Source organism: Procambarus clarkii, chromosome 41 (assembly GCF_040958095.1).
Source record: "Procambarus clarkii isolate CNS0578487 chromosome 41, FALCON_Pclarkii_2.0, whole genome shotgun sequence".
NCBI classification, from domain to species: domain Eukaryota; kingdom Metazoa; phylum Arthropoda; class Malacostraca; order Decapoda; family Cambaridae; genus Procambarus; species Procambarus clarkii.
In genome coordinates, this window is record NC_091190.1 from 31198271 (window position 1) to 31223574 (window position 25304).

The 25304-nt window shown below is 44.6% G+C and overlaps 1 protein-coding gene across 1 annotated transcript in view; it reads left to right on the plus strand.

Annotated features, from left to right (window-relative positions):
• Nucleotides 1–7103: 7103 nt before the first annotated feature.
• Nucleotides 7104–25304, plus strand: part of LOC138373107 (putative ammonium transporter 1) — a 36302-nt gene continuing 18101 nt past the window's right edge. Inside the window, exons 1-5 of the mRNA XM_069339126.1 lie at nt 7104–7394; nt 15782–15871; nt 16996–17223; nt 24448–24647; nt 25181–25304. The exon at nt 25181–25304 is cut by the window's right edge and continues 113 nt beyond it. Of these exons, the coding sequence (XP_069195227.1) occupies nt 7220–7394; nt 15782–15871; nt 16996–17223; nt 24448–24647; nt 25181–25304 (817 nt within the window). The 5' untranslated portion in view covers nt 7104–7219. The remainder of the gene's footprint in view (nt 7395–15781; nt 15872–16995; nt 17224–24447; nt 24648–25180) is intronic.

Here is a 25304-nt window from a genome sequence, read left to right on the forward strand (position 1 = left end):
ATTAATACCTTCCTTGTTACATTCTCTCCAATCAGACCACCATATTTATGTATTTATGCAAACCATCTAACAGACTTATTTGTTCTAGCCTTAGTTATGTTAGGGCAGGTGGGGTTAGGTGAAGTCAGTATTTTCTATGATAATTTTAGACAAATTTGCTATATCTTATCAAAATGCATCCTGTTAAAACTTAAATTCATCTAAATCTATCAAAAATATACTTATACTATGCAAACTTGACTAAATTCAACCTAGCTAAACTTACTAAATATGAGCATCCCATATCCTCACATACAAGCCTATGTCGCCTCTGTCCATACATTATATGAGTCTGCCATATAGCACGAACCCCAAATAGGAAAATTTACACTATTTCATAAACATACTAGTTCATTACCCTAAGATATTATATATGTCCTTCCCTACACGACCTCACCTAACTTGACCTAGCATATCCAACCCTGGATTTGGTTAAAGTTGGCGAAATTTATGCTATGCCACCTAAATTTCACCAAATTTAAGGCAATTTCCACCAAATATACCCAAATGTTGCGTAGCATAGCACTGCCAAAGCCCATTTTCTCCTATTCCATACTACCCTACACAACCTCACCTAACCTGACCTAGCATATCCAAACCTGGATTTGGTTAAAGTTGGCGAAATTTATGCTATGCCATCTAAATTACACCTAATTGAAGGCAATTTCCACCAAATATACCCAAATGTTGTGTATCATAGCATCGCCAAAGCCCATTTTCTCCTATTCCATACTACCCTACACAACCTCACCTAACCTGACCTAGCATATCCAAACCTGGATTTGGTTAAAGTCGGCGAAATTTATACTATGCCACCTAAATTTGACCAAATATACCCAAATGTTGTGTATCATAGCATCGCCAAAGTCCATTTTTACCTACATTTTCTCCTATTCCATCCTACCCTACACAACCTCACCTAACCTATCCTAGCATATCCAAACCTAGATTTGGTTAAAGTCTGCGAAATTTAAGCTATCCCACCTAAATTCGACCTAATTTAAGGCAATTCCCACCAAATATCCCCCAAATGTTGTGTATCACAGCACTGCCTAAGCCCATTTTTACCTACATTTTCTCCTATTCCATCCTACCCTACGCAACCTTACCTAACCTATCCTAGCATATCCAAACCTAGATTTGGTTAAAGTCGGCGAAATTTCAGTTATCCCATATAAATTTGACCTAATTTAAGACAATTCCCACCAAATATACCCAAAAATGTTTTTGGAACATAGCACGGCCAAAGCTCATTTTAGCTGAGTTTTCATCTATTCCAACCTGCCCTAGGCAACCCTACCCAGCTTCTCCTGGCATATCCAAAGTCAGATTTGCTTATAGTTGGCAAAAATTTATGCCTTTCCCATCTAAATTTAACCTAATTTAAGCCAATTTCCACCGAATATACCCAAATGTTTTGTATCTTAGTATGGCCAAAGTTCATTTCACCCAAGTTTTCACCTATTCCATCTTACCTTACACAGCCATACCTAACCTGACCTAGCATATCCCAAGCTAGATTTGATTAAATCTCCAAGTTCATTTGTGTTATTTGTAATTCCATCTATGTTAGTTACATTGCCTTGAGGCTCGCTTTCGTCTGTTCCTTCTCATGTCTCCTCCTTGGTGAGTGTTCTGCTGGTGGGGGAAGCTGTTCCATGGGTGTGGATTTTTGTGAGGTGGATAACAGGGTCTCAGAGGATACTGGGGTGAGGGGTGGGGGGTCAAGTGAAAGGGGGACAGGGAGAGTATGAGATGAAGGAGGAGGGAGGACTGGAAGGAAAAGGGGGGAGGGGGGAACTGGTGGGAGGAGGGGAGGGGTAGCAGGGTGGGCATGGGGTGTGGGGGGAGGGAGATTTGGGTGAGCATTTGAGTGGGGGCAGGGAGGGTTTGGGGCAGGGGGGTTCTCTATGCAGAGGAGGGTGGTGTGGTTGCCCTCCCCTCTGGTGTTACTGGGTAGCTGGTTGTGGGTTCCCTTCCCCCCCCCCCCCTCACCTCTGGGGAAGTTGTGATGGGAGCTGTGATTTCCTGGTTTTTGCCTTTTGCCCTGCGCTTCTTCCTTGCTTCTGCCGCCATGGCTTTCTCCTCCCTCATTATGTCCCTCTGGAGGAATACTTCTTTTTAATTCTCCCACATATTGCAGTTGACTCTTCCTTGTTAGAATCTTCTCCATTGTGTTTTGGTTTGCAAACACTATCTTTAACACACGGTCTCGGTCTTTGTTATACCAGCCTAGCCTGAAAACCTTCTCAATGCTATGCTCGGCCCCTTCCATCTCTAGTGCCTTCAGTATTTCATTCACTTGCTGCTTTGTCCTTATCATTCCACTCTGTCCTATTGGAGCCTTCCTGCTCTTTATAAATCCACATCTACCACTGTGTGTGTGTGTGTGTTTAATTATACTTAGGTAATCACACACACACACACATACACACACATACACACACACATGTTAAATTATATGTTGTGAAAACGTAATGGGTAAAGAGGGTACACAATAAGGAACCGCCTACCCTCCGAAGGTGCAAATGCCAAAACTGTAAAATTTTTAAATACAACCTGAAAAGATCATCAGGGTAAAGGGAGGGAAAGGGGGGGGTTGTGAATCTTTGACAACCCGCCGGCTTCCTGTCCTCGTCGAGGCTGCCAAAGTATTAGCGGCCTCACAGGTAAACCATCAACCCAACACCCATCCTGTAAGCGATGTTGGAAAAAAATTCCGTAATCCCTTAGTGGGTGCGAACTGGCACTCAATTCCGCACAGATTTCCATGTCAGTTTCTGAATGGTCTCGTCTATTGCATAATCTAGTTCCTTGATCGATGGATATAACTGTAGTTTGTCTGTCAAGTGACTCTCCACTCTAGTGAGTCTTCAGTCAAGTTACTCATCAGTCAAGTGACTCATCAGTCAAGTGACTCATCAGTCAAGTAACTCACCAGTCAAGTAACTCACCAGTCAAGTGACTCATCAGTCTATTGACTCACCAGTCAAGTAACTCATCAGTCTATTGACTCTCCAGTCTAGTGACTCACCAGTCAAGTGACTCATCAGTCAAGTGACTCACCAGTCAAGTAACTCACCAGTCTAGTGACTCTTCAGTCAAGTGACTCATCAGTCAAGTAACTCATCAGTCAAGTTACTCATCAGTCAAGTTACTCATCAGTCAAGTGACTCATCAGTCAAGTAACTCACCAGTCAAGTGACTCATCAGTCTATTGACTCACCAGTCAAGTAACTCATCAGTCTATTGACTCTCCAGTCTAGTGACTCACCAGTCAAGTGACTCACCAGTCAAGTGACTCATCAGTCTATTGACTCACCAGTCAAGTAACTCATCAGTCTATTGACTCTCCAGTCTAGTGACTCACCAGTCAAGTGATTCATCAGTCAAGTGACTCATCAGTCAAGTGACTCACCAGTCTAGTGACTCCCCAGTCAAGTGACTCGCCAGTCAAGTGACTCATCAGTCTATTGACTCACCAGTCAAGTAACTCATCAGTCTATTGACTCTCCAGTCTAGTGACTCACCAGTCAAGTGATTCATCAGTCAAGTGACTCATCGCTCAAGTGACTCACCAGTCTAGTGACTCCCCAGTCAAGTGACTCACCAGTCAAGTGACTCATCAGTCTATTGACTCACCAGTCAAGTAACTCATCAGTCTATTGACTCTCCAGTCTAGTGACTCACCAGTCAAGTGACTCATCAGTCAAGTTACTCACCAGTCTAGTGACTCTTCAGTCAAGTGACTCACCAGTCAAGTAACTCATCAGTCAAGTTACTCATCAGTCAAGTAACTCACCAGTCTAGTGACTCTTCAGTCAAGTGACTCATCAGACAAGTAACTCATCAGTCAAGTTACTCATCAGTCAAGTTACTCATCAGTCAAGTAACTCACCAGTCAAGTGACTCATCAGTCAAGTGACTCACCAGTCAAGTGACTCACCAGTCTAGTGACTCACCAGTCTAGTGACTCACCAGTCTAGTGACTCACCAGTCAAATGACTCTCCGGACAATTTACACTGGTAGGTCTCACACCAGTGTTGCCTCACCACCCGTGGCAGGGTCACCAGTGTTGCCTCACCTCCCGTGGCAGGGTCACCAGTGTTGCCTCACCCCCCGTGGCAGGGTCACCAGTGTTGCCTCACCACCCGTGGCAGGGTCACCAGTGTTGCCTCACCACCCGTGGCAGCAACACCAGTGTTGCCTCACCCCCCGTGGCTGGGTCACCAGTGTTGCCTCACCCCCCGTGGCAGGGTCACCAGTGTTGCCTCACCACCCGTGGCAGGGTCACCAGTGTTGCCTCACCCCCCCGTGGCAGGGTCACCAGTGTTGCCTCACCACCCGTGGCAGCAACACCAGTGTTGCCTCACCTCCCGTGGCAGGGTCACCAGAGTTGCCTCACCCCCCGTGGCAGGGTCACCAGTGTTGCCTCACCACCCGTGGCAGGGTCACCAGTGTTGCCTCACCACCCGTGGCAGCAACACCAGTGTTGCCTCACCTCCCGTGGCAGGGTCACCAGTGTTGCCTCACCACCCGTGGCAGCAACAGTGCCAGCCTCGTCCTTTGTGCTCTGTAAGATACACAATACGTATTGTTAAGACTTGCAACTTGCAATTTGTGATTGAAAATCACTTATGTGTACCGGTGGAAAAAAACACTTCAAACAAGAGACTCACATATATCTATCTCTCTCGCTCTGTTTGATTCTCTGTCTGTTTGTCTCTGTATCTCTTGTATTCTTATATATATATATATATATATTGGTAGCAGTCTTCCTTGGAAACATATGATGTTGAATATGACCGGAAGGGTAAGATTAATAATTCTAACACGCATCTTCTTATTATCTCTTATTGTTATCTTCACTTTCGAGGGAAGTTGAAAAATTAACTCTCCATAGTTCAATATTTGATAATGTTATATCATTTTTAGTATAGCACACCTAATCATAGCAAGAATTCAACTCATTCTCCGGATATAATAATACTTTTTGTAACTTTGTAACTGATCGTTAAAATATCGACGTGATGGACAAATACAAAGTAGAATTTTGTACTATTCATATTATAGCCCGGAAAAAAATAAAGCTCAAATCCAAACTTAAATATTTCTAGGCCTATTATAGCACATATATGTACTATATTATGCCTAATATAGCGTGTATTAGGCCTAGAATGCTTAGATTATGCTAGGCTTCATTAGGAATATAAACAGATAAATTTTTCAGGTTTGCATAAATGGAATAATACAAAAAGTCTACTTTCTATTGGTCCACTACGTCAATCTTTGCACGATCAGCCACATCGTTACTATAAGTACTTTTATTTTAGGAGGCTGAGCTGCAGTTATTAGGTTCAGTAGGGATGCATGGCGTGCGAAGGACAACTCACATAAAAATTCCCCGGAAACTCTAACTCAAAATTCCTTGCCTTGTGACTTATAACGTGTACTTATATAACCCCCCCAATTGACAAATCCATTTTTTAGCGTTTCAATCACTGGCTTGTCACGCCCACACCGTGACGTGACTCTGACGTAATCTGCAAAGCCCACCAATCATCGCATGTGAAGGACTCTGTTGCCTCCAGGAGTCTGGAACCTGAATGGGGGGGGTCCAACAGGTAGTCTGTCACAGGGTCTTACTGGAGAAGGTCTTGCCTCTGCATTGCGTCTGAATACTTTCCATGCGATTTATTTTTTTGCGATATTATAAATTTAATTGTTGCGACTCGATATTTATCGAGAGAGGCTGTAGTCAGCTAAAGCCTAATCAAATTGATGAAAAGTCGCTCATCGCGACGTTTTGTAGAAATTGCATCACATGGCTGCGTGCGAATAATTGTGTTGTGCGTTAAGTTTATCAGAGGCTTTTATTTTGTTAACTCTTGTGACATACTGCTGCGAACACGACCATGCGACTCGACCAACAGAAACTTTTGGCGTTTTAGTAGCTAAACTTATCACAGTTTAATTACTTGAAACGCGACTGTTACGGCCCTCTCGGGTCGCAACTGGGTTCGTACTCTGATATCGTTAGAGGAAGGGTATCCGGCCCCAAGCCAGTAGTGGCTTTCAAGGGATGTGATCAGTAACGCAAGTAAACTAAAAGGGGAAGGGAAAGAAAGGCAAAAACTTAAGATTATAATTAATACCTTCACCAACAAATAATATATAAAAAGTTACACAGGGGGAGGGGTAATAACACTGCACAGGGGAATTATCTACACGGTCGTCTTCTCCTGAAGACTCTGGATCCTCTCGGTGCCAAGCTCTCGGTGCTCTCGTGGCCTCTCGACGAATCCTTCGAAAAGCTGAGTCTACCCCGGCCACAGGCCAGCCAAAACACAGTTCCACTGGGGGCACCACCGTGGAGGCCGTCAACCACAAGTCCAGCAGACTGCTGGCAGGTTCCGGATCAGCAACGCTGGTCAGGCCACTCCACGAGCGATACTAGGGTAGCGCCCTAGTCAGGAGCCTCGTGTGATACCACAGATCACTCTCCTGTCCACAATACCCCAGTGGTCAATCGTCTCCACCAGTCGGTCCCAGGTACGACAATCCTTCAACTGCCACTTCACTGGCAGGGTACCACCACAGTGTTCCTCCGGGAGGCGACTCACAGCTGCTGCAGCAAAGCACTTGGTATGGGGACGGCCGCCTTGGGTAGACTGGCTCAACTTCCCTTACAGCAGTCCCAGGTCGACTCTGTAAGCAGACACGTCATCAAAAACAGGGACACACTAAAGCACCTCACTTACAGGCTCAGACACAAACGCCCGACGTATCCACTCCATAGATGGCGTTGTCGTCTGAGCACCACCTCACCAGAGGTCAGCAGCGGCGGTGTTGTGAGCTGAACAGGACTGGAAACTGGCCCTTGTGGCCAGTACACTTCGTCCTCACCAGGTGTCGTCATCCATTTGGAGGGGGTTTCGGGAGCTGACCCACAGATGGCGCGGTCGTCACTGCTCCGTGCTCGGACGCTGGATTCGGGTCCGTAACAGCGACACTTTTAGACCAGCTGGAACTTACAATTCTTTAGAGTCAAGTGGAACTTACGACCAACTTGTCAACTTACATCCCTTTAGAACCAGCTGTAACTTTACGACGCTATAAATTAGAACAGAGCGGTGCTGCCTGTTGTAGACACCTGGAACGAGGGAGTCAGAGCTTGTGATGACCTTGTATGAGGCGCCAGGCTTACAGAGCACCCACAATGGTTCGATGCCAACGCCACCGTTGCTCGCTGCCCCGTTGGCATCGCCCGCACCGTTAGAATCCCTGGAAGTGGCTCTACTGAAGAAGAACCTGGACATGCTCTTCCTCATTGTGTTTGGTATCTTCATTTTCCGTAAGTACCAAAGTCTGTCTTTTTCTAGCTGATGTTTATATGGTTTGTTTATACAGTGAGAGATTTAGAATTCAATTTGCAGAAAATTTTCGATCCATCCTTGAATTTGACATTGGTTAAGGCTTCCCATAGACGAATGAACACCGAAGAGTTTTGCCGTTTCCAATCCGCTAGCTCATATCGACGCCAAAGAAATCCATAATCAATAATGGCAAAAACCGTGTAGTCACTCTTGTAAACACATTTTTGGGCGGGAACTATTTCTACCCTCGTTATTTAGCACCCGCCTGGCCAGCTGGTCCACCACGGTCAATATTTTTTGTTTACTGATTATTAAACAACGCCGGAAAGATTTGTGAAGCCTACGGACAACACCAATACTAATATAGAAAAATACTAAGACATTCCTAATACAATTCATCCTCCTGTTTTAATAGAACTTTTTGTAACTATGTGGCGATCATATCAATATGAAGTAATGAAGCTCAGTATGCTACTTTTTGCATTAATTTTTGTAGAATTCGAAAAAGAAAGCTAAAGAACCAAACTTAAATATCCCCAGGCCTAGTATAGCACATATATGTACTGTATGAAGCTTAAGATAGCATGTATTAGGCCTAGGATGATTAGGCTAAGTTAGGTTTTATTAGCAACATAGTTATAACAACTTTAACGACTTCTCCAAATTTAGTCATACAAAAGTCTACTTTCTGGTGATCCATCACGACATTATTGTGCCATCAACCACATAATTACTATAAGTACTTACTCTTAGGAAGATGGGCTGGTCTAATCACACAATTGGCAGGGCAGTATACCTAGGTCATAAAAGTATTTATGTGTACGTCTGATTCCATACTACTTGTGTAAAGGAGGAAATGTATATGTTTATGTCTCAGAATGTTTGGTAATATGTTTATTGCTTAAGATGTGCGTCTATGTATGTATTAACACGATGTACTGAACGGGGTGAGAATAGCTTGAGCGACCTCATCCCTTTGTGTGTATTTTACCTCAATAAACTTATTTCAATTTCAATTGGTAGGGCCATTCGTGTCCTCACGTAACCTCCGTAAACGAATAAAACAAACGTCCCATTTATTATCTTTTTTAATTTACTTTTTACTTTGTCACTTGTGAACTTTACTTTGGAATTTACAAGCTGGAGCTGCACATTCTCAGTATAGTTATACGAGGATTACTTTATACTAAATACCCGGCAAATGACACAGGTATTAATTAATTAAAAACCAAGGTCTCGAGTCGACGGAAAGACTATTATATTCAACATCCTGCTTGTCTCTCCTTAACAACCAACACAATAGTAGTTCCCTCGACGCTGTGTATAGGCTATTAACAGACCCTCAGATAACCTCTTCGTTCTAGACCCACCAGTTCTGAAACCAGTTTCTATAAGATTCCTCTAAAATAATGTTTTTTTTTTTAATATAATATAATATATACATGATTTAGTGCTTAGCTCTTATGAAAATCAGAAATTTATTGTTTAGTCAAAGTTAATTTATTTTTGTATTGAAGCAGGAATTTTCTCCCATGATTCCATGTATGACTAACCATCCTGCGAAATGGGAACATTAGATGAACTTATAGTTAGTTTTTTTATTTACAATGTGTAATCTTTCATATAGAATAGGGCAGCAGCACATTGGTGTACTCACCTAGTTGTGCTTGCAGGGATTGAACTCTGGCTCTTTGGTCCCGCCTCTCAACTGTCAATCAACTGATGTACAGGTTCCTGAGCCTACTGGGCTCTATCATATCTACATTTGAAACTGTGTATGGAGTCAGCCTCTACCACATCACTGCCTAATGCATTCCATCCGTTAACTACTCTGACACTGACCTTATTATTTAATGCAATAATATATATATATATATATATATATATATATATATATATATATATATATATATATATTCTTAATGCATCCAAATGTGAAATAATCTCCCGCAACCCAGACATCACTGGGCAAATACAAAATGCTCTTCCAGACATTCTCGTTGTCGAGCCACCGGACTGCACTCTCCTGGGTGCCCCCATTGGCCTACGAGCAATCGAGGAGGTCCTGGCTGCAAAAATCACTGACCTAAAGAGAATGCAGGACAGTATTGACAAGATCGATGCCCATGATGCTCTCTTTCTCCTTACAAGATGCCTGTCTCTCCCTAAGTTGACCTACTTTCTGAGATGTTCTCCATCCTACAGCAGCCCTAAGTTAAATGTGTATGACACCCTTCTGAGGTCCATGCTGGTGAAAGTCCTGAACCTGCCATTGGACGACTCTCAGTGGGAGCAAGCAACCCTTCCTGTAAGACTCGGCGGCCTTGGTGTCCGCACAGCCTCCCAAATTGCTCTACCAGCCTTCCTTTCCTCCTCTCATGCATCGCACGACCTCGTCAGAGATATTTTACCTGCAACCCTGAGAGATTCAGCAGGAATACACGATCCTGCTTTCACTGAATGTTCAAATCAGTGGAATGTTCTTGCAGCCCCAGCAACCATTATAGAGCCAACAAAACAACACAAACAGTCCGGCTGGGACCACCCTCTAGTGGAAAAAGTAGCTGATGCCATGCTAAGCGTCGCAACATCAGACAAGGAGAAAGCCCGCCTCAGAGCAGTGCGTGCCCCCCATGCAGGAGACTTCCTCCTGGCAGTACCCATGTCTGCAATGGGCACGCGCCTAGATCCAGAATCCCTTCGTGTAGCAGTGGCCCTCCGCCTTGGTGCCCCAATTCACACTGAATACAAGTGTATTTGCAACAGGGTGGAAGCAGACCAATACGGACTGCATGGGTTGCATTGCGGAAGCACAAAGGGCTGGCATGCAAGACACAACGAGGTCAATGACATCATCAAGAGAAGCCTCGTCTCAGCTGGGTGCCCAGCGGAGAGAGAACCTCGCATCCTAGGGGTCCAAAACCCAGATTTCCCAGCACTTCGCCCTGATGGCATCACCATATACTCATGGAAGGAGGGTAGACAGTTGGTGTGGGACTACACATGTGTATCCACCCTGGCTGACACCTATGTACACTTCGGAGCTGATCAAGCAGGTGGGGCGGCCAACCACAGGGAAACAGCAAAATCACTCAAGTACAGGCGACTGGAAGGTCAATACCTCTTTGTTCCCATAGCGTCTGAGACGCATGGCCCCTGGGGCAAGAGTGCCTTGGGATTTCTCAAGGAATTGGGGTCCAAGCTCATTGACGTCACCAGAGACCCAAGGGCTTCCAGTTTTTTATTTCAGCGTCTCAGTGTGGCGATCCAGAGGGGAAATGCTTGCTGCGTCCTCGGTTCCTGTCCAGAAGCCGAGGAGCTTCAAGAGATCCATAACCTTTAGGCATTTGTCTTGTATGTTTTGTAACCTTTAAATACACAATAAAGGAAAAAAAAAAAAAAAAAAAAAGGGAAGGGGGTGGTAGGAGAAAAGCACACAGAAACTGTATTGGAGGGGACCCACATTCCCTCCAATGCGTTATGTGTGGTTTCCTCCGAGGCTATGGGTCCCCCTTCTTCCAGCCAGAGGTGGTACTCCCTTCCCTTTTACTTTCAAAAAAAAAAAAAAAAAAAAAAAAAAAAAAAAAAAAAAAAAAAAAAAAAAAAAAAAAAAAAAAAAAAAAAAAAAAAAAAAAAAAAAAAAAAAAAAAAATATATATATATATATATATATATATATATATATATATATATATTTTTTATATATATATATATATATATATATATATATATATATACATATATATATATATATATATGAGAAGTGAGTTCTGGCTACTAGGTACGACATATATATATATATATATATATATATATATATATATATATATATATATATATATATATATATATATATATATATATATATATATATATATATATGTCGTACCTAGTAGCCAGAACTCACTTCTCAGCCTAATATGCAAGGCCTGATTTGCCTAATATCTACGTTAATTTTAACTCCAATAAAAAAAAATTGATCTCATACATAATGAAATGGGTAGCTTTATCATTTCATAAGAAAAAAATTAGAGAAAATATATTAATTCAGTAAAACTAGGCTTATTAGGCAAATCAGGCCTCGCATAGTAGGCTGAGAAGTGAGTTCTGGCTACTAGGTACGACATATATATATATATATATATATATATATATATATATATATATATATATATATATATATATATATACATATATATATATATATATATATGTCGTACATATATATATATATATATATATGTACGACATATATATATATATATATATGTCGTACCTAATAGCCAGAACGCACTTCTCAGCCTACTATTCAAGGCCCGATTTGCCTAATAAGCCAAGTTTTCATGAATTAATGTTTTTTCGTCTACCTAACCTACCTAACCTAACCTAACCTAGCTTTTTTTGGCTACCTAACCTAACCTTACCTATAAATATAGGTTAGGTTAGGTTAGGTAGGGTTGGTTAGGTTCGGTCATATATCTACGTTAATTTTAACTCCAATAAAAAAAAATTGACCTCATACATAGAGAAAAGGGTTGCTTTATCATTTCATAAGAAAAAAATTATAGTAAATATATTAATTCAGGAAAACTTGGCTTATTAGGCAAATCGGGCCTTGAATAGTAGGCTGAGAAGTGAGTTCTGGCTACTAGGTACGACATATATATATATATATATATATATATATATATATATATATATATATATATATATATATATATATATATATATATATATATATATAATGTTTTGTGTTCGTGTACATACAGTTCTCAATTCTTAACCGATCATAACTCATAATTAATATTAGTGCTTTCTTCCCTTTGAAGTACTGTTTCCTTAACAATAGAGAATAGGAGTCCATTGTCTAGTTCAGTTACAGGTTTGTTATATACTGTACAGCTTTACCTATTTTGTTCGTGTCGAATCTCCGTGGTGTAGTGGTAAGACACTCGCCTGGCGTCTTGCGAGCCCTTTGTCATGGGTTCGTATCCTGCTGGCCGGGGAGGATTTACTGGGCGCAAATCCTTAACTGTAGCCTCTGTTTAACTCAACAGTAAAATGTGTACTTGGTTGTAACAATGGTTCTTCGCGGCGCGGTGTAACAGGGACCTGCCCGAAACGCTACGCGTACTAGTGGCTGTACAAGAATGTAACAACTCTTGTATATATCTCAAAAAAAAAAAGTAAATAAACAAATAAAAAAAATGGATATTATCTATGCTGTTGCTATCTGAGACTGTATCAATTCAAAATAGTTGTGTTATGTAATATGTAATTTACGTTATGATATTCCTACTATCTATTTTGCAAGAAATTGAGCTTTCAGTTGCTTGCAGCGGGATTCGTTCCCGACTCACAATCGGGAATTCTGGGTTCGAATCCCGGGCGGGACAGAAATGGTTTGGCACGTTTTTTTCACCTAATGCCGCTGTTCACCTAGCAAGTAAATAGGTTTCCGGGAGTTGTGTGGGTTGCGTGAGAGCGGTTAGGTTAGTTTAGTTTGTTTTTGCAATATAATTTTTTTTCCGGTTTGTCTAAATTCAATATGTCCGCTACAGATACTGGTACATTCTGACGTTCCTTCTGTAAGGCTCAAAATACATAAAACTTGTTTGCAAATAAAGGGGCCAATATGTGTACATGTATATACAACATTAATAATTTTGTAACTAGCGTCAAAAGATTGTTATTTGTCTAGCTAAACGAACTAGAGGGTTCAGTTCCTGAACCGATTATGTACCTCTGTAACCCTTTACACCACCGTCCACGGGATGGGTATGGGGTGCATAATAAAGAAATTGAAATTTAATTTTCATTAACTTTACCAGAAACAACAAGTTTGATTATTATTTAGTCAATTCAAGTGAACTCCGGAACTTGGCTGCCAAAACTGCCATATATTTCCCGATTTTTATTCTATGTATTCAGGGCATTGTCTATGTAAATGACACAATTGTAATTCATTCGTATTATGCTAATTAAAATGTGATATAAAGCATGGCATCCTCTCGTTAAGGTATTGTTATGATTACTTATTTAATAACACATCGCGAAGGATAAGGAATTAGACTACACGAGCGATTCTCTGTTTGCTTAAGTTCCCAATGAAATATCTTAATTATTATAACTCAGGGGTCTTGCCGCCTAATAATCTATAACTTACTAACAAATCCAAATTTATATATCTGAAAATTTACACAAAATTTGCGTCTCCATATGTTGTGTACCAACCATTTTTTTTTTTTAATGTTTTACGGGATCATTTAGAAAACTTGTATATACTGTCTTAAAATCTCTGTCTAGATAAATGCTGCATAATATCATCCCCTTTTCTGGGAGGTTTGAGTATTTAATAAAACTCAAATTTAATTTAAATAAATGCTGTTTGTGTTTCAGAATATGAAAACTTTATGTAAATATTGTGAGAGGTTTCTGTTGCATGAATCTGGTACATGATAGCGATGTAAATTGCATTCAGATTGTTATTAAAATTTAAGTTAAAAAACAAAACAAAAATTGTCACATCTGAGAAAAAGACTGAAAATTTTTATAAAGCAATATTAATTTTTTTTCACGTAGTCAGAATTACTTCAGAGTTGACCCATTTGTTAATCAATCATTTTGACGCCTGACGATGACGGATTACAGTGTGTTCATGTGCGTGTGTACTCACCTAGTTGTGCTTGCGGGGGTTGAGCTTTGGCTCTTTCGGCCCGCCTCTCAACTGTCAATCAATCAACTGTTACTAACTACTACTAACTATTTTTTGTTCAAACTCACCCCCAGGAAGCAGCCCGTAACAGCTGTCTAACTCCCAAGTACCTATTTAATGCTAGGTAACAGGGGGGCATCACGGTGAAAGAAACTAGCCATTTTTGTTTCAGCCGGCGTCGGGAATCGAACCCCGGAACACATGACTACGTATCCAGCGTGCTGTCCACTCAGTCACCAGCGCCCTGGTGTGTGTGTGTGTGTGTACTCACCTAGTTGTACTCACCTAGTTGTGTTTGCGGGGGTTGAGCTCTGGTTCTTTGGTCCCGCCTCTCAACCGTCAATCAACTGGTGTACAGATTCCTGAGCCTATTGGGCTCTATCATATCTACACTTGAAACTGTGTATGGAGTCAGCCTCCACCACATCACTTCCTAATGCATTCCATTTGTCAACCAAATGGAATGCATTTGAATGTGTGTGTGTGTGTGTGTGTGTGTGTGTGTGTGTGTGTGTGTGTGTGTGTGTGTGTGTGTGTGTGTGTGTGTGTGTGTGTGTGTGTGTGTGTGTGTGTGTATATATAATGCTAGTGTTGCGTGTGCGTGTGGGTGAGTGCCATGATGCGTACATGAGTGGGTCAATAACTCAGGAAGATCAGCAACACTCAGCTGGACTGATGAAGCAGTGTTGATCACTGGGTACACCCCCCACACACAGGAAGGTCCTCGGCCACAGTGTCTACCCTTGGGTGTCCGACCTGCACCATACAATACACTTAGTGTACACTCCTTGAAGCCGTAAATATCCCGTACATCCCTGTACTCTGCTCCACATCGATGACTTCCAGGTGTGTCCTGTGTACTGAGCCTGTCATCTGTCATGGACAGTGAAGTGTCACTGGACAGTGAAGTGACACTAGACAGTGAAAGATGTCCCTCTCTTGATACGAGAGGCATGATAGGTCCTCATACCTTTTAAATGATGGAGGAGGATTTAGCTTGTATCTCTCACGTCGGTGTTTAGAGTCACCCAGCTGTAAAAGCCAGTCACCCAGCTGTAAAAGCCAGTCACCCAGCTGTAAAAGCCAGTCACCCAGCTGTAAAATCCGGTCACCCAGCTGTAAAAGCCGGTCACCCAGCTGTAAAAGCCAGTCACCCAGCTGTAAAAGCCAGTCACCCAGCTGTAAAAGCCGGTCACCCAGCTGTAAAAACCAGTCACCCAGCTGTAAAAGCCAGTCACCCAGCTGTAAAAGCCAGTCACCCAGCTGTAAAAACCGGTCACCCAGCTGTAAAAACCGGTCACCCAGCTTGACAAACCCGCCGCTAAGTTGTACAAATGTATAATTTCCGTGGAATATAACAGTGTTACACTTGCCGAGTGATATCTACAGCGCTCAGGAAAGTAACACTTAAGGGCATATATATACTGGTCCTAACCCACCAAGGAGAGTTTATATTACAAGTGGTATTGATAGTTCCTTAGGGAGCAGGGAGGGAAGAGTGAGGGAGCAGGGGAAGGGAGGAAGGGTCAGGGGGAAGGGAAGGTCAAGGGGGGCAAAGGTCAGGGGCAGACGACGGTGGGAAAGCTAGAGAATAAGGGAGGTCAGGACGTGTTTATTTTATTGTTATATTTCTATTTTTGCTTCTTCCAGTTCTGCAGGCCGGGTTCGCGTTCCTTGAAGCAGGCGCGGTAAGGTCCAAGAACACCACCAACATTCTTATTAAGAACATGCTCGATGTCTGTAAGTTACCAGTTACACACCTTCGTATCTCTCTCTCAGTTATCAACGTATATATTTCAAACCTTTTCTCTGGTGAGAAAAATATCGAAGCTGAAATATGGGATCGAACCCGTGTTAATTAAGACTCCATTATACGGTTTCACTATTTTCTCTGAGATACATCACGTTCTTGTGATTTCATTGTTTATCTTCTCTGATATCAGCAATGTACTAGCTCTAGCTATAAATCCAACATTATTTGTAAATCATCTATGTATGTACATTTCCTGAATAAAAATTTGAATTTGAAGGGCTGACCATAGCCTGGGCCGTACGGGAAGTTTTACTCCAGAGTGTCTATGTATAAAACAACATCAACAGCCTGATATCCTATCTGAGCCTTCCTTCACAAAACTGCATCTCTCTCACTCTCTGTCTCTCTGTGTCTCTGTCTGTCTGTCTGTCTGTCTGTCTGTCTGTCTGTCTGTCTGTCTGTCTGTCTGTCTGTCTGTCTGTCTGTCTGTCTGTCTGTCTCTCCCCTGCCACTTCTCCTAAAGTTCCTGCTCTTGGGCCTTGTGGGTTATGTCGCCCTCTTGAAACCTGATGTTATGTTATGCGTCATAAACGTTGACAGTGGCTGCGTGTCTATTGGTGCTGCAAGAGTATAGCATGTTACGCTGTGTAACAACCTGACCATCTCTCTGTCATGTTGTCTGATATACCACCTTCCGCCTCCTCTCACAACTCTGGCATTCAATCATTCAGAAACATTATGTCGAGTTGTTGAAAACTTAATGATACTGGATTTGTTTTTCAGAGTAATGCATTGACCTAATAATGAATTAAGTCTTTACAATAACCAGCCAAATGTGATCACTGATTGTTTTGTACCTGACCTTCTGCTAGTACTGGGATAACCCTACCGGTAATGATCCAATTACTAGTCGCATTAACCCCTTGATGCGACTAGTACCAGTATGCGCATCAAACCATCCCCTCTACTCCCAGTGTGAGCACTACTACTGGTACTGCCTCATTCACACCCTCCCAGTATCTGCCCCACTGTCCAGTACCACCCTTGTCAACTTTACCGATATCAACCCTCATTCCGTCATGGCGCTAACCCGTTACTTGCATCAACTCCGTCATTGGTGGCATATCGTACTGGCTTGTGGGGTTCCCGCTGGCATTCGGCGAAGGGAACAGCTTCTGTGGCACGGCTTATTGGGCGTCGTACGGCCTGTCGGACGAGCACCTGGCCTTTTGGTTCTTCCAGTTCGTGTTCGCTGCCACAGCCGCCACCATAGTCTCCGGGTCGATGGCTGAGCGGTGCGCCTTCAACGCTTACCTCATCTACTCGCTTGTGCTGTCAGGTGGGTGGATGGCCGCGCTCTCTCTCTCTTAATCATCTCTATCTAACGAGTCTGTAGGTGTTGTGAATAATCAACAGGTCAATGTAGATGTAATCTGTCGTCATCTCGTGAGTGTGGATACCATCAACCATCTGTGGACCTGCAGGGACAAGGTCATCTCTAAGACACGGTCGAGCTAAGCACCACTTCGATCTGGGTGAACTGAATCAGGAATACCTAGATATTATAACAATTACGAGGGACAGTTTGTATAATGCGTCGGTTACCTGAGTTAAATCACCATCAGATCGCGACAGAGACCGAAGGTTATAATAATTTATATTTTTCTAGGAATTTTCATGCAAGGGCCTTCAGTTGATGGCAGGCCTAGTCTGTCATTCAGACTGTTTCCCTCTGGCGAGCGTCACTTAGGCCATGTATTCATGACCTACATAATAGCAACAATGATTCTGTGTCACAGTCAGGTTACCGACGGTGTTACTCTTCTCTGTCCAGCTGTGACGTCACGTATGCTCTCTACCCGTCTGACGAGCCTCTCTACCTTGGCTACTTCTGTATGACTCCCATTGTCGGGGACTGGTAGTTGTGTTGTGCATATCTATACCTCCCTCTGGGGTCCTGGACCAGCGTTGCTTAACCATTTCCGACCTCAGCCTCCCTCCCATCCCTGCAGGTGTCACTGACCACCTGGGATGACCTGACCATCCCAGCACTGACCATAGTGCTGGGATGTCGTATCTTGAGGTTATCTTGAGATGATTTCGGGGCTTTAGTGTCCCCGCGGCCCGGTCCTCGACCAGGCCTCCACCCACAGGAAGCAGCCCGTGACAGCTGACTAACACCCAGGTACCTATTTACTGCTAGGTAACAGGGGCATTCAGGGTGAAAGAAACTTTGCCCATCTGTTTCTGCCTCGTGCGGGAATCGAACCCGCGCCACAGAATTACGAGTCCTGCGCGCTATCCACCAGGCTACGAGACCCCGGGTCTCGGGGTATATTATGCTGCACTAATATAAGGAATAAACTTAAAAGAAAGACTCCTTAACAATTTATTTTGCTAAGTCTCCAAAAATGTTGCATTAAAGATGATAACACTAAACAATATCGATATAAAAAACGAATATTGATAAAGTTGAGCATGAATAAATTGCATCAAACATAGAAAACGGAGGTATTTTAACGGGCACTCATCACTGCAACTTGCTGTTGCTTGTGTGCTACACGTTTCTCGAATGAAGGCTTAGAGGTGGCGAGAGCCATCCTTATGGCATGGACTGCTCATCTTGAAGACAGTTGCAGGGTGTTGTTTTGATCTCCAGCATAGTGAAGAATACCTTCTCATACAAATAGGTCATTGAACAGGTAATAATAACTTCCAGCACTGGTTTCACAGTTCCAGGGTGCGCTACCAACCTCTTACAACAGAAGTCAGACAGCGGTAGGGCACGTGTACGTCTGACAACCTTGGTTCATCTGCAGATCGAGGAGCTCCTCCTTCGAGTTGTCATCATCACTCACCTGCCAGGAAGGGCTGGTGAATCCATTAAGGATATATGATCGTAGGGAAGGTACTGTGATAGTGGTCTCAAGGTGCGAGAGTTGTTGTTGTTAAAGATTCGCTACCTGGAACAAAGTTCCAAGTAGCACGGGCTATGGTGAGCCCGTAGGTGCGAGAGGTGAGTAACAATATTTTATCCAAGCAAGAGACTAATACCCCCACGGGAGACATCTCCCGTCACGCAGGGTGCAGTCGCACCTCCACAGATCTCCAGTATCATCCCTCGATACTGGTAATGGCTCAAAAGGGCCACCACTTATGGGCTATTCATGCCCGTGCCACCTTTTGGATGGCTTAATCTTCATCAATCAATCATCAATCATCAATCTAATACCCCCCTCACCTTCCCACCCAAGACTGGAACCCTTGCTACCGTCCGTCCTGGGACTCCAGGCTTCCAGAGGGAGATCTTACTGAGGGCTTCTACCCTCTCTGTACACATTAGATTATTAGCTTTTGAACCTTGCATGGACAAATTGGGGTCATTCAAGTGATTGAAAAAGTCTTCCAGATATGGAAAAGACAGCAGGAACAATTCGTCTTAAAAATGTTCAGCATAGTTATTATGATACTGCGAGGAGCATTATAACTTCAGCATGGAGCTCCTAAAGTGCCCTAATTTAACCAACCAGAGGACCTATGAACAGAAAACTGAACATTAATTAGTGAATAATTTGCATTTTTATTATTTCCATGTGTATGTTCTATTTATGTGAACTTGTCCTGGTCACGTGGTCCACACGAGGTAGAGTTGGATTGGGCGCCGATTCTAACACCAAATCGGAAGTCATCATTCCCGTTTAATTAATTCCACACTTAAGATCTTTAAGGGTATCGGTTATAGTGGGGATCAAGCCCCAAGGTTGATCAATTAGCATGATCGATCCAGACCTCGATCATTGCTCAGTGTTACTGGTCTGGTGGTGGCGGCGGAGGCGACTCTAGGGTTTTGCTCGAAGCCTAGGTCACGTCATACGGGTTGTAGAATCCTAAGTCGGTCAATCGTCTTAGGACCACGTGGCGTGGAGTTGGCTTTAGTAAAAGTTTTGGAGTCCCTTGTAGAGAATAAAAAGTAAGAATACGGGTAGAGGGGGAGAAGAAGGAAAGAACATTCGAGACACCCTCCACGTGTTACAGAGGCCTGGTCGAGGACCGGGCCGCGGAGACGCTAAAGCCCCGAAATCATCTCAGGATAAGATAGTTTTTGACCTTAGGTAAACTATACATCAAAATGCGACGTGTTACAACGAGAACAGGTTGTGGTCACAGACCGTACCAAATGTAACCGAAGTCAGAGATGTTCACAAACAGGCCCAAACGTCACTCTTTGCACGAGATTCGAATTAGAGTCCAATAGGTTATGAGCCCACAGCACTTAACTACCACAATATTTAAATGCATTCAAGCAGATGCACAAGCTACCGGGCCGGGCCTGGCCAACAAAGCCACCGGCTCCATAAATATAGATGAGTGAGGCTTTGATGCCTAACAGGCCGTGATGTGAGCGGTGATCTGTCAGACGAGGCAGGGCCGTGTCCGGGATGTCGTCCGAGTGCTGAGAGCCGGAGTCCCGGTGACGTGGACGACCACTCCAGTTTGATACAATCACTGTATCATACAATTTGATACAATCACTGAGAGACACTTCGAGGGTGAACTTGCTTCCTCGGAGGGCAAGAGATGTAGATTAAGTGATTATAATCTCTTACACAGTAGGATTTAGGTGGAGGTTTAGGGTGTGTAGGTGCAGGTACAGGGGGATGGGGTGCCAGGTGCGAGTACGGAGGGGTGTAGGGTGGAGGTGCGGAGGGTGGAGGGGAGTTTGGAGTTGGGGGATGAAGGTGGAGGAGGGGAGAATATACCATCATATCCCAGCCTCAATTTCGTAGATAAAAGTAATTTATTCCCCGTGACAGCGGCGGCGAACCCGAGTTAATGACAGTGTTTGGTCACGGAGGTGAGGCCAGCCCTCCACACTTCAAGGCCCACCTCGGAGGTGAGGCCAGCCCTCCACACTTCAAGGTCCACCTCGGAGGTGAGGCCAGCCCTCCACACTTCAAGGACCACCTCGGAGGCGAGGCCAGCCCTCCACACTTCAAGGTCCACCTCGGAGGTGAGGCCAGCCCTCCACACTTCAAGGTCCACCTCGGAGGTGAGGCCAGCCCTCCACACTTCAAGGTCCACCTCGGAGGTGAGGCCAGCCCTCCACACTTCAAGGCCCACCTCCTCCCGTGCCTCGGGCCCACTCTACACCAGCTTATCTTCTTGAGTTTATCTTGAGATGATGTCGGAGCTTAGTATCCCCGCGGCCCGGTCCTCGACCAGGCCTCCTTTTTGTTACACACTATCCTAGGAAGCAGCGCCCAGATACCTATTTTGCTGCTAGTTGAACAGGGGTATGAGGGTGAAAGAAACTCTGCCATTTGTTTCCGCCTCTACCGGGGATCGAACCCGGAACCTTAGGACTAGGAATACCGAGCGCTGTCCACTCAGCTGTCAGGCCCCTAACGTTGTGGGTACCCCCGTCGGGTACCCACAAAAGTAGTGCAGAATTTAGTATAAAGTATACTAAATAAGGTCCAGGCGAGGCAGGTACTGTGTAGTCAACCATTGGTCCAGGCGAGGCAGGTACTGTGTAGTCAACCATTGGTCCAGGCGAGGCAGGTACTGTGTAGTCAACCATTGTTCCAGGCGAGGCAGGTACTGTGTAGTCAACCATTGGTCCAGGCGAGGCAGGTACTGTGCAGTCAACCATTGGTCCAGGCGAGGCAGGTACTGTGTAGTCAACCATTGGTCCAGGCGAGGCAGGTACTGTGTAGTCAACCATTGGTCCAGGCGAGGCAGGGACTGTGTAGTCAACCATTGGTCCAGGCGAGGCAGGTACTGTGTAGTCAACCATTGGTCCAGGCGAGGCAGGTACTGTGTAGTCAACCATTGGTCCAGGCGAGGCAGGTACTGTGAAGTCAACCATTGGTCCAGGCGAGGCAGGTACTGTGTAGTCAACCATTGGTCCAGGCGAGGCAGGTACTGTGTAGTCAACCATTGTTCCAGGCGAGGCAGGTACTGTGTAGTCAACCATTGGTCCAGGCGAGGCAGGTACTGTGTAGTCAACCATTGGTCCAGGCGAGGCAATGACTGTGTAGCCAACCATTGGTCCAGGCGAGGCAGTGACTGTGTAGTCAACCATTGGTCCAGGCGAGGCAGGTACTGTGTAGTCAACCATTGGTCCAGGCGAGGCAGGGACTGTGTAGTCAACCATTGGTCCAGGCGAGGCAGGGACTGTGTAGTCAACCATTGGTCCAGGCGAGGCAGGTACTGTGTAGTCAACCATTGGTCCAGGCGAGGCAGGTACTGTGTAGTCAACCATTGGTCCAGGCGAGGCAATGACTGTGTAGCCAACCATTGGTCCAGGCGAGGCAGGTACTGTGTAGTCAACCATTGGGCCAGGCGAGGCAGGTACTGTGTAGTCAACCATTGGTCCAGGCGAGGCAGGTACTGTGTAGTCAACCATTGGTCCAGGCGAGGCAGGGACTGTGTAGTCAACCATTGGTCCAGGCGAGGCAGGTACTGTGTGTAGTCAACCATTGGTCCAGGCGAGGCAGGTACTGTGTAGTCAACCATTGGTCCAGGGGAGGCAGGGACTGTGTAGTCAACCATTGGTCCAGGCGAGGCAGGGACTGTGAGTAGTCAACCACTGGTCCAGGCGAGGCAGGGACTGTGTGTAGTCAACCACTGGTCCAGGCGAGGCAGGGACTGTGAGTAGTCAACCATTGGTCCAGGCGAGGCAGGGACTGTGAGTAGTCAACCATTGGTCCAGGCGAGGCAGGTACTGTGTAGTCAACCACTGGTCCAGGCGAGGCAGGGACTGTGTAGTCAACCATTGGTCCAGGCGAGGCAGGGACTGTGAGTAGTCAACCATTGGTCCAGGCGAGGCAGGGACTGTGTAGTCAACCATTGGTCCAGGCGAGGCAGGGACTGTGAGTAGTCAACCATTGGTCCAGGCGAGGCAGGGACTGTGAGTAGTCAACCATTGGTCCAGGCGAGGCAGGGACTGTGAGTAGTCAACCATTGGTCCAGACGAGGCAGGGACTGTGTAGTCAACCATTGGTCCAGGCGAGGCAGGTACTGTGTAGTCAACCATTGGTCCAGGCGAGGCAGGTACTGTGTAGTCAACCATTGGTCCAGGCGAGGCAGGTACTGTGTAGTCAACCATTGGTCCAGGCGAGGCAGTGACTGTGTAGTCAACCATTGGTCCAGGCGAGGCAGGTACTGTGTAGTCAACCATTGGTCCAGGCGAGGCAGGGACTGTGAGTAGTCAACCATTGGTCCAGGCGAGGCAGGGACTGTGTAGTCAACCATTGGTCCAGGCGAGGCAGGGACTGTGTAGTCAACCATTGGTCCAGGCGAGGCAGGTACTGTGTAGTCAACCATTGGTCCAGGCGAGGCAGTGACTGTGTAGTCAACCATTGGTCCAGGCGAGGCAGGTACTGTGTAGTCAACCATTGGTCCAGGCGAGGCAGGGACTGTGAGTAGTCAACCATTGGTCCAGGCGAGGCAGGGACTGTGTAGTCAACCATTGGTCCAGGCGAGGCAGGGACTGTGAGTAGTCAACCATTGGTCCAGGCGAGGCAGGGACTGTGTAGTCAACCATTGGTCCAGGCGAGGCAGGGACTGTGAGTAGTCAACCATTGGTCCAGGCGAGGCAGGGATTGTGAGTAGTCAACCATTGGTCCAGGCGAGGCAGGGACTGTGAGTAGTCAACCATTGGTCCAGACGAGGCAGGGACTGTGTAGTCAACCATTGGTCCAGGCGAGGCAGGTACTGTGTAGTCAACCATTGGTCCAGGCGAGGCAGGTACTGTGTAGTCAACCATTGGTCCAGGCGAGGCAGGTACTGTGTAGTCAACCATTGGTCCAGGCGAGGCAGTGACTGTGTAGTCAACCATTGGTCCAGGCGAGGCAGGTACTGTGTAGTCAACCATTGGTCCAGGCGAGGCAGGGACTGTGTGTAGCCAACTATTGGTCCAGGCGAGGGGGAGGGGGGGGGGATAGTTGATATCACACGGGTTACACACAGAAATCACAATAGCGCGATACATCAAATGAACAAATCCACAAGGTTCGAACCCTCATCACGGCCCTTGTGGATTTGTCCATCACACGGAGAGCTTGGGGAGTAAAAGCACTCCCAGAACCCCATCAACCAGGTTTGATATGATATGGAGGTTTTGTAGCCTCACCAGTCACACTGCAACATTTAATGAGGCTAGCCAATACGTTGGACAGAGTGAGACATCCTATATTATAGATATAGATTTCTGTGCACGCAAATTAAATTGGTTTAGGATAATCTGTGTGTATCCTGTGCAGCTGTTTGTATTGAGTAATAATAATGTTTGTTAATGTTTTGCCCGAAACGCTGTGCGTATTAATGCCTTTAGGGATAGCATTTACTAACTCTATCTAGAAATCCAACATTCTGCTTCTAACTCATTTTGGATGTATGTACTTTTATCTGAATAAACATTATTATTATTATTATTATTATTATTATTATTATTATTATTATTATTATTATTATTATTATTATTATTATTATTAATAATAATATTATTATTATTATTATTATTATTATTATTATTATTATTATGAGTGTGTGTTGACAGCTGTGGTGTACCCAGTGGTGTCACACTGGGCCTGGTCAGACGCTGGCTGGCTCAAAGCTGAAGCCTATCAGGATTTTGCTGGCTCGGGCGTCGTCCACCTCACAGGGGGCGTGGCAGCTCTCGTCGGGGCTGTAATTCTTGGGCCCAGAATTGGTCGCTTCGGCCCCAACAGCAAGGGGATATGCGGCCACTCCGTCCCGGTTGGTTCCTATCATACAGGTTTAGAATATTAGATCATTAAGAAATTCTGGTACTATATGACAGGAACTTTCACGATCAAAGATCACATTCACTCCAAAAAAATATGCCACTTACGGGCTACTTATGCCCATGCCACCTCTTATGTGCCTTAATCTTCATCAATCAATGGTCGGGAACTTATTGTACACAGTAGCGAAGCCTAGTGGTCTTCGTCTATTATTGTTTAATTCTGGAAAAAATATATTCTTTTCTTGCAAAACGTGTTCCATATTAGTGGGAAATCTAAAAAAGTAAATGATAATTTATAATATTATAATTTTTGTGTGTATTAGCATCAAAAGTGAGTAGATATCAATTCATTAACAAATACATATTTAAATCTCCACATTATTTGAATAATAAATTATTTAAATGGTTTGGTGCTGAGCCTAAGGCCTATCCTCCTTTGGAGGATTACTAAGGCCACCACAATAACTTATCCCCTTCAAACATAAGTACAAAATCTGGATGTAACGCCAGGGCTTACTTTCAGCTGGCAGCTTTGGGAGGCTTCATCCTGCTCTTCGGGTTCCTGGCCTTCAACGGAGGGTCCCAAGCGTCCATCAGCCACGAGGGTGATGCCTTAGCTGTTGCCAAGTCCGTGGTGAACACCGTGA